The 11,023-nt window shown below is 36.9% G+C and overlaps 1 protein-coding gene across 11 annotated transcripts in view; it reads right to left on the minus strand.

The window, feature by feature from the left end:
* The window catches only part of MARCHF7 (membrane associated ring-CH-type finger 7), a 46,581-nt gene that overhangs the window by 6,189 nt on the left and 29,369 nt on the right, over window positions 1-11,023 (minus strand). For 9 of the 11 annotated variants that reach the window (XR_005066200.1, XR_005066199.1, XM_037044645.1 and 6 more), the window contains 2 exons: window positions 8,884-9,053; window positions 1,433-1,542 (listed from right to left, as the gene is read on the minus strand). Coding sequence is in view for 8 of the 11 variants with exons in the window: in XM_037044645.1 (XP_036900540.1) it covers window positions 1,433-1,542; window positions 8,884-9,053 (280 nt within the window). In the remaining 3 variants the exon portion in view is untranslated. Of the gene's footprint in view, window positions 1-1,409; window positions 1,543-8,883; window positions 9,054-11,023 lie in introns of all 11 variants that reach the window. The other 2 variants (XR_005066201.1, XM_037044643.1) reach the window with 1 other exon arrangement.

Raw genomic sequence — 11,023 nt, forward strand, 5'->3', positions numbered from 1 at the left:
GCTAGATCAGGAATTTTTAACCCAGATCTTAGCAAACTAGCTTCAAGAGATATGGGAATCCCTTAAACCATTTACAGACTTTGTGTCTATGTATATTTTCTAAAAAGTGTTCATGGTTTTAATCAGATTTTCAAGGGGTATCCATTTATTCCCCTGTTTGAAAGTAAAGAGTGTCCTCAAAAGACCATATATACTGCATTATTCAATTTGTATGAAATATTCATAACAGATAAACCCATAGAAACAGAAGGCAGATTGGTGGTTTCCAGAGAATACGGAAAGGGGTGCAATGGGAAGAAACTGTTTAATGGGCATGGGTTTTTCTTTCAGACAGATGAAAATGTTGGAACTAGACAGAGGCGGCTAATGCATAACATCACAAACGAACACCACTGAATTTCACTTCAAATTATTTTTATGTTATGTGAACTTCATGAGAATAAAAAAGGGGGTCCATTACCCCTTCATTTAAAAAGTGTTTTTAAAGAATTCATGCATTCTCTCACCATTACATTATTTCTTTTTATAACAAATATGCTAAGCTCACTTGGATAGTATGGTTCTAGGATCATCCTAGTAATCACCTTTAACATTTTTTTCTTCACCCCTCCCCCAATCTTCCTTTAAGGAGGGAAAAATATTGAGCTCTTCATTCTAACTACATAATTTAAGCATTTCAAATTTTTTTTAAAAATGTAAAGCTCTCCCAGAAACAAAAATTAGTGATCAAAATTACTGGGGGGGGGGGGGCAGGAATTATACATACCAACACCCCCCCCCCAAGAAATAAGAAGTATCTGAAAATCTTACTATGATCAGAGAAACTCTGCCATTATTCATTATATAAATAACAGCTGGATTTTAATGGCACAGATACTAAACGAAAGAACAGTGGAGTAAAAGACCTAATAAAATAACGTGTTCAACATGGCTGAGAAGCAGAAATGGGGAGGGTAGAGAGAAAAAGGATAGTAAGAACATGTGGTCAACATGCACATAAAAATTATCCCTAAAATAAAACACACAGATACAGGAGGCAAATCCAGGGCTTGGTGTTTTAATCAGGTCCCAGAGCTCAGAGGCATTTGTAACGGAGACATCTCTGGGGAGATCCGGTCAGTATGCCTACTTCGGGACCATTTTCCTAAGCTTTTATTATTTTCAGGTTTATTTAGGAAGCATATGATGTATTTTATCTTAATAAATATAAAACCAGTGAGTTGATTATTTGCCTTTCAGTTACAAAAAGTTATGAGAAAAATAAAGAAAAACTATAAAATTGTAATACCTAATGTAATAACAGAACATTATGTTGAGAATATTATTTTTATTATTTTAATGCCAGTTTTCTGACCATGTTTTAATCTTTTCTTCAACAGTTGTCCTTTAAGCATAGAACAGACACTTACCCAATTAAGCAAAATATACTAACTTGTTCATTTGCATGAGCTCTGTGTAGTTCATGAATATCAAAATCCTCCAGGTTAAGCTGCAACTTCTCTTTACAGAGTTCACAGGTGGTTACAGCCTCTAATGAAGAACCTGGTAAAAATTAAATTACAAGTAAAACTTAGGGTCTTTTTTATGTCTCCACAAAACATTTTTCTTTGTAAGATTTAAGCGAGGAATATAGAAAATTAAAAGAAAGGGAGGAAAGGAAGCAGACTGGACTGCTCCCATAAACCAGTAATGTCACCTAAAATAGCAATCAGCAACAACTAATGGGTCAGCTCCTACTCTATGGTATTTAAGCCTCCACCCATTATTTAGATACCTGTTCCCCCCACCCTCCACCCCCACCACTTACTCATACATTACAGATCCTGGGGAGCTAACATTGGAATGTCATCTGTACTTCCTCCTTCCTCCTTAAGTGCCTTGGCAAGATAGCATTAAAGCAATGTTTAATGACACAGTGTCTCAAACAACTAATTACATATATCCAGGCCAGTATCTTTGATGTGAAAATATATACCTAAGACCTTTTGTGGTTTAAGGAATGTACCATCCTAGGCTGGGAGGGGAGGAAAAAAAAAAAGAAATCTACCGTTGTCTTGATCAAAACAGCTCCTTTCTGCCATGAAAGTAATGAAGTCTTGATACATGATACAAGACAGATGAATCCTGAAAACATTATGCTAGGCAAAATGAGGCAGATACTAAAAGGATAAATATGTCCTTTCTATTTATGAAATATGTGGAACAAATTCAGAAAGAAAGGAAACCACAAGTTAACAGGGATTGAGAAGGAAGAAGACATTACTTCTTGATGGACAGAGTTTCTGTTCTGTATGATAAAAATTTTAGAAACAGATAATGGAGATGGTTGGACAACATTCTGGATGTACACGTCACTGAACTATATACTTAATAATGGTTAAAAGGGCAAATTTTACATTATTTATATTTTAATCACAATTTTTATTTTTAAAAAAGCTCCTTCTGTCCCACACACATTCAACATTTGGTTACTCCTAAGTTTTTGGTTCCAGTTACATGGGTGGTAGTGTTGTCTAATTAAACATAAAGCTATTTTTCTTCCCTGCATTTTCTTTTGGATAGGGCTTTAAATGGAAAAAATATTCTAAGAATTCAAGGAAGTCAAGTGAGTAATAGGATAAAGGTTTAGATCTGATTCAACATCTACTGAGTGCGTACTACGTGTGGCAAGCAATACTACAGGTTTTGGAGATTCAGGAAGAAAAGAGTAAGTAGTAACCCCCGTCTTCAAAGAGCTCATAACAGGCTTAGAATTTAATAATAACAATTCTTTAAATAATAATAAAATTTTGCATAAAGTGCACAACAGCAGTAGTAACTTACATGCATTCTCTGGAAAATATCTAAAAGGAAAGAAAATGCTACTCTGAGGTAGTACATAGTCTATATTGTCTCAAATGTGTGTTAGTCAAATTACTTAAGACAGTCACTATAATTGTACCATTTAACTAAATTAAAAGTCAGGTTAAGTCCATAATGTCACCTGATGGAGAAAGAATATGGAAGACATTTAGAAGGCTTTCTCTTATCACACATTTCTTAAAACTATTCCTTGATTCAGAAGCAGAAAAACTTTGATGATCACCACATATGGACCTTGGAATTCATTTGATACAAATTACTGTACATCTCAGGGTGTCATTTTTCTCTTCTATGGAATGAGTAACTTACAGAAGTTGTTCAAAAGGCCACACCCAGCTAGGAGGAACCCATTTATCCCTACATTCTTTAATCTATTCTTTCACCATTACACCATACCTCATTCCAGTAGGCCCTGACTCTATTTGCCTCAACTTGCACTAGACTTCCTTTATTCATCTTTGTTCATCCTGTAGAGTAACAGTCTATATATGGCAACTGCTTCATACATGTTTATGTATGAGAATGAATTTTCTACCATATGAAGTCTTTATGGTAAGTATGAGAAAGGCTAGTGAAAATTTATTACAATGGTTCAGTTCTTGAGGTCATTACAGTTGTTTGATGACTTTTTAAAAGTACTTATCTCAAAAAAGTACATACTGTACTTTTTTATAAAAGTACAGGTTTTTTATAAAACTCGCGTGAGTACTTACCATGTGCCCAGTACTGTGAAGAACCATTTATAAACATCATCTCATCTGAACCTTCACAATAACCTTATGAGTTAAGTATTACCCAATTTCTGTCACCATGGAACTGGAGTCCCACCTCAGACCTACTCACAAATATTCATGAGTGGATCTGAGGTATTCATATTTTTTAAAACTTCAATGGGTAATTCTGATCAGTAGCCATGGTTGAGAATCAATATTAAGAAAATTACTCAAGATCCTATAGTTAAGTGTTGGCGTCATTATTAATTATTAGAATCTAGGCTTGTCTAACTATAAAAAGCCAATGTTCTTAAACTATACACTGTATTTATTATGTTTTCTTATATATACAACACTAACAATCCAATTGAAAATATATTAGAATATAAGTCAATCTGTTTAAATTTTGGTAATAGCTAACATATCTGGGCCCTTACTAAGTGTCAAGAACCATGCTGGGCACTCATTTATTTAATCTTAGTAACACTCCAGTGCAGTGATTAATAAAACCTATGAGGCTCTCAAAACACCATACGGCCAAGAGGAGGCTATAGGTGAGGTGGCCCATACCACAGCTTTGGGATCAGCCTAGGTTAAAAAAAATAAATAACCCCCTCCTTTGCTACTTGGCTGGAGGAAAAAAGTTTTCTAAGAGCCTCATAATCTCCAGCTTGTACTGGTTACCCGAATCTTCCAAATTACTAAAATTAAAGCCACAATACCTCAAAACTACTTGCCCGTATCTCCACAGAATCATTATCAGACCTTCAATCTCACAGTTTTGTACATTGATTAATCTGATCTAATTTTCCACCTTTCTCGCCCTACGAGTCACTTCGCTATGTCCTCTGGTACTCGCTGTCTAATATAAATAAATTCCTCGTTACCCATCTCTGTTTTGAATAATCTATTCAACCCCATGCCTGAACCACAGTGCCCCTCAGACTGATAATACACCCTTCTGCAGCCCTTGTCCCCCTCAAAACACCTTGTACCTCAGGACCTACTGCTGGAGGTTCTGAAGCTGCAAGTCCCTCCTCATTCACTATGGACTTAAAAGCCTGGCTCTCTGACTTCTTTGTCAACTTATTCCTGGCTATTTCAGCATCCACACAGACCATTAACTTTTGGCTCTGACTTTCTGGACATCCTTGCTTCCAATATTACCCTCCCTCACCACTGTCACCTATGATGTCATCATACCCTTGACCCTCTCATCACAGTGTACTGTACTACTCGTAATTTTTAGGTATCTCTATTTTAGGCATCCTCTCCACTTGTATATCTTCTCTTTCTAAAACTTCTCACTCACCTATTTTGGCAATTCTCTGCAATGTCAGTCAGATTCAAAGATTCTGACCCTACAACTTTCTCACTATCTGCTTCCTGTTGTACTTATTCCCTCCTGGTTTTAATTACCATGAACACAATTATGTCCTTACAATTACTTTTAACTCCCTTTATCCTGTTTGTCTGGTTAAGATCCCAACCCCGTTTGAACTCAAATCTGTGGCTGTATCCAAGTATCTAAAAACTGCTTCTAAAAAAAGTACAGGTATCTCACTTGTGAATCATATTCATGGCCACTGCATTTCATTAAACTGGTAATTCCTGAAAATATTTTAGAATGGTATTTCCCCCACACATCAAATTCTCTTAAACTGTCTCCTAATCAGATAAAGATCCTACCTCCCCATTAACTAAGAGAACAGAAGCAATTACATAGGAATTCAACATCTCACCAAAGCATCTGTCCATATTCACATGCATCTTCTTACAGTTAAGCATCTTTTTTTCCAAATTAAAGGCTAACTACTTGATTTGTGCTCTAGATCCCATATTTCTTTCTCTCGCTTCAGTCCAACCTAATCATGTTTATGACGCCGCCACTCTAGAGACAAGCTTCAAGACATTCATGCTACCAAATCCAACTATCATTTCTTTGTTATCTTTTTTGTAGTGTATTTGATAGGGTTGATTACACACTGCTTAAAACATTTTATTTTTCTGGCTTGCACAATACAGCATCTTAATTTTCCTCTTACCAAACTGAGATTGCTCCTCAAATCTCCTTCTCTGCTCCCACGTAACGTTTGGGTGTCCCAGGGCTCTGTCTTGTGCTCATGTTTGATATCTGCTCTTGTTCTAAGTGACCTTATTTAGTCCCGACACTTAAAAATTTTATATACATGTTTATAATTCTCAAAACTCTACTTTCCAATGCTAATGCCCCCTGAAACATCAGGCTTGTTCAGCTAACTGCCCAGTTGACATTTCCATAGAGTTAATAAGCAGTTCATATATATTTCCAAAACAGAACTCTAGATTTCCTACACTAAATTTATTCCAATCCCAGTCTCCTTTATTTCTGTAAAGGACCTTACCATTTACTTAGTTTCTTGTGGCAAAAATACAGGCTTCCCCGACGACTTCTGGCCAAGATGGAGGCATAGGTAGACACACTGTGCCTCCTTGCACAACCAAAAGAAGGACAGCAAATTTAAAAACCAAAAACGACCAGAACTGACAGAAAATTGAACTGGTATGGAAGTCCGACAATCAAGGAGCCAAAGAAGAAACATTCATCTAGACCCGTAGAAGGAGTGGGGACAGGCAGCCAGGAGGAGAGGACTGGCAGCAAGGCAGTGCCTGGAGGACCAGGTGAGGTGGGAGCTTGCAGACTGGGTGGTCCCATATGTGCACACAGATAAACTGCGAGGAACAACTACAGAGCAAGACAGACCTCACAACCCAGGGCTCGAGCACAGGGAAATAAAACATCCAAGCCTCTAACTGAAAACACCTGTGGGGATTGAGGTGGCAACAGGAGAAACTCCCAGCATTACAGAAGAGTTCATTGGGAGACCCACAGGGTCCTAGAATGTACACAAACCACCCACCTAGGAATCAGCACCAGAAGGGTGCAACTGGATTGTGGATAGCAGGGTAAGTGACCGAAAACTGGCAGAGAGCAGAGCAAGCACCATTGTTCCCTCTCAGACCCCTTCCTCACATACAGCATCACAATGCAGCAACCTGAATTGCCCCGCCCTGGCAAACACTGAAGGTTTCACCCCTCACTATGTAACAGGTGCGCCGTAACAAAAAACCTGGCCCAAATGAAAGAACAGATCAAAGCTCCAGAAAAAATACAATTAAGCAACGAAAACATAGCCAAACTATCAGAGGCACAGTTCAAAACACTGGTTATGAGGATGCTCCAGGAACTCACTGGGTACTCTAAAAAAGACCCAGGCAGCAATGAAGGTTGCATTATGTGGAATAAAGAAAAACCTACAGGGAAACAACAGTGACAGGAAGAAAACCAAGGCTCAAATCAATGCTTTTGGAAAAGAAGGAAGAAAGAAACATTCAACCAGAACCAAGAATTCCAAAAAATGAGGAGAGGCTTTAGGAACCTCCAGGACTTCTTTAAACGTTCCAACATCCAAATGGTGAAGGAGAAGAGGAAGAATAAGAAATTAAAAACTTATTTGAACAAATAATGAAGCTCTTCCTCAATCTGGCCAAGGAAATAAAGACTTCAAGGAAGTCTAGGAAACTCAGAGAGTCCCAAAGAAGTTGGACCCAAAGAGGAACACACCAAGGCACATCATAATTACATTAGCCAAGATTAAAATAAAGAATAGAATTCTAGAAGCAGCAAGAGATGAGGGGATAGTCACCTACTAAGGAGTTCCCATCAGACTGTCAGCAGATTTCTCAAAAGAGACCTTACAGGCAACAGGTGCTGGAAAGAAGTATTCCAAGTCATGAAATCCAAAGACCTACATCCAAGACTGCTCTATCCAGCAAAGCTTTCATTTAGAATGGAAGGGCAGATAAAGTGTTTCATAGATAAGGTCAAGTTAAAGGAGTTCATCATCACCTAGCCCTTATTATATAAAATTTTAAAAGGACTTTTCTAAGAAAAGATAAAAAATATGAACAGTGAAATGACAACAAACTCACACCTATTAACACTGAACCTAAAAAACAAAACACAACAAAACAACAATAACCAAAAATAAGCGAACAACCAGGACAGGAATAGAACCACAGAAATGGAGATCACATGGAGGGTTACCAGTGGGGGAGTGTGAGGGGGAGAGAGGGGAAAAGGTACAGAGAATAAGTAGCATAAATGGTAGGTAGAAAATTGACAAGGGGAGGTTAAGAATAGTATAGGAAATACAAAATCCAAAGAACTTATATGAATGACCCATGGACATGAACTAAAGGTGAATGAGGGTGCGAGGGGGTGTGCAGAACAGAAGGGAATAAAGGGGGGAATGGGACAACTATAATAGCATAATCAATAAAATATATTAAAACAAAACAAAAAAACTTATATGCTTCCCTAATTGTTCTTTCTTCTTCACTCTACCACACTAATCTACTGGCAGGTCTTATAGACTCTATTTCTAAAACATTCCAGAATCTATCCATTTCTCCACCACAATCACCACTTCTTACAAGACAGATTACTGGTTGACTTCCCTGCTTCTACTCCATCCCCCCTAAAATCTACTCTCCACAAAGTAGCCAAAATAGAAACATCATTTCATTCCCCTGCTCTTCAGTGGCTTCCCTTCATACTTAGATAAAAATCTAACTTCACATTAGCTTTAAAAGTCCTGAGTGAGCTAGCCTCTGCTAATCTCTCGTTTCAACTATATCATCCCTTTCCTCGTCCACTACTTATAATCCAAACACACCAAGCTTCCTTCAGTTCTAAGTCACGGCCACCTTAAAGTCTGTGCACTAGTTTTTTCCTCTGCTAAAATGGGTTTTGCCCTTTGCTGGATTAGCTGGCTCTTCTTTGTTCAGTTTCCATGTCCTCATCTCAGCAAAGCATTCTTTCAACACTCAGTATTACCACAAGAACAAATACCTACTGTCTTATCACTCTGTACTCACACCCAGAACTGTGCCTGGTTCCATAACAGGAACTCAATAAACAAATGAAACTCTACAGTAACCTTTCTATAACTGTGTAACTTTTTAGACAACAGCATTAGAAACAATAAACCTTTTTTCAACACATAGCTGGTAAATAGTATTTCTTTGATTCAAAGATACATAACAGGACACAAGGGTTACCCAACAATAACAAATTATAGTTATATTATACCTATGAAGAAGTAAATGGTTTATTGGGTAAATGAAATATGGGAAATACTACTATCAATTAAATTTATGATGTAAGACACTTCTGTAATAAATTCTATTGACTTGTTAATTAAAATGCACACATACATGTCTTAGAAAAAACTGAAAACAAAATACACAAAAGGGTACATCTTACCAGAGTTAATTTTCGCCTGTAACCACTTTTTCATACATTCTTGGTGGACATACTGCAGACTTCCTGTGCACTTGCATGGCTCTATTAGCAGGTTAGATGACGACGCAGCTGCCATCTGACAAATTCTACATAAGTCACCCTCTTCTTCTTCAGAGTCCTCTAAAAGAAGGCTGAAAAAGAAAGCACATTTCCTAAAGCAGAGGTAACTGGTTGATCATTTCCAGTCATACATAATCCCAGACAATACCTTTTTTGTTATTTCTCCTCACACTCTCTCTAGTTAGGGAAAAAACAACAATAAAAAGAAAAAACTATTACAACAAAAAATAAAAAGTTATAGTAAATATTTTAAAGATAAATGAAATAAGCTATCCTACTGCTTTCTTTATTTTTATTTTCTTTTATTTATTTATCTTCAGAGGGGAAGAGAAGGGGAGAGAGAGAGAAATATCAATGTATGGTTGCCTCTGCCAGGGACACGCAATGTATCATGTGCCCCCTTCCGGGAACTGGCCTGCAACACAAGCATGTGCCCTGACTGGGAACTGAACTGCAATCCTCTGGTTCGCAGGCTCGTGCTCAATCCACTGAGCTACAACAGCCAGGGCTTCTACTGCTTTCTTTAAATCACTTAAATAATTTTGTCTTTGGTACTACAGTTTAAGTTCCATATTTTTCACAATCACTTTACATGTATCCCTAAGAGATTTTAATTTCAGCAGTACTATAGTCTACTTCAATACCCCTCACTCCTCCAAAAAACTTTCAGAACTGGAGTGACTTAAACAAATACAGACTAGTGACTTCTCATTTACATTTTGTCAGAACAACTGATAACCTTTCTGTATGAAATCACAGTAAAACCCCAAAATAATAGATTTAAAAATTCTCCATTTTCCTCAACCCCAGCAATGTTATTAAATCATCTTGATTCAAACAAGGGTAAAACTTGTAAGTGTGGAACAGTTTCCATTAACTTATGTACTCCACTTAATAGGCCAACATGAAAAATAAATTTAAATGTAGAGCAGTTATATAAAAAGAAATTATTTTTCTGTTAAAATCTCTATTGGCTTAGCCCACTGCTGACATAAAAAAGAGACATTATGTAAATTGATGATACCAAATACTAAACTATTACTGAAATAAAATCTGGATTGTTTGGGTTACTAAGAAATTTAGCAACAGATATGCAGAAAGAGGAATACAGGTGTTGGGTAACTTTCATACCCCGGCATAACCAGAGGTATGACCTCAAGTATAAATCTTCATGTTTTATCTTTAGATTGAACTTTCTACAGTTTAGAGTTTCAATTATTTTTTACTTAGGAGATTAAATTTTCTTTTACAGTCATTACAGTAGCCACCCCCCCTCTGCAGAGGGTGCATTCAAATACCCCCAGTGGATGCCTGAAACCACAAATAGTATTGAACCCTACATACTATGCTTTTCTTGTATATACCTATCTATGATAAAACTCTAATTTAAAAAAAATTATTTACTGATTTTTAGAGAATGAGTAAGGAAAAAAGGGAGAAATGGGTAGAGAGAAGGGTGAAAGACAAGAGGGTGGGGGGAAAGACAGAGACGGGGAAAGAAACATCAATTTGTTATTCCACTTATTTAGTTAGTTGGTTCTTTTATGTGCCCTGACAGGGGATCGAACATGTAACCTTGGTGTATCAGTATAATGCCCTAACCAACTGAGCTACCTGGCAAGGCCAATAAAAGTTTAATTTCTGAATTAGGCATAGTAAGAGAGTAACATCAACTAATAAAACACAACAACTTTAGCAGTATACTGTAATAAAAGTAATATAAATTTGGTATCTCTTTTTTTAAAATATCTTATTGTACTGTTTGTACAGGGCAGATACATTGGACAAAGAAATGAGTCACGTAGTGAGCAGGACATAGCCAGGTGAGGTGAGATTTCATCATGATACTCAGAAAAGCACGATATAAAATTTATGAGTTAGTTACTTCTGGAATTTTCCAGTTAATATTTTTGAACCACAGTTGACTAAAGGTAACTAAAACCATGAGAAATGAAATCACAGGTAAGGAGGAACTACTAAATGTAGAGAGCCTTAAAATCCTCATAAGCTAAAAATATAATAAAGGAATACACACACAAAC

The sequence above is a fragment of the Sturnira hondurensis genome, unplaced genomic scaffold (assembly GCF_014824575.4).
Source record: "Sturnira hondurensis isolate 20B ecotype Veracruz unplaced genomic scaffold, ASM1482457v3 Scaffold0004136, whole genome shotgun sequence".
NCBI lineage: Eukaryota > Metazoa > Chordata > Mammalia > Chiroptera > Phyllostomidae > Sturnira > Sturnira hondurensis.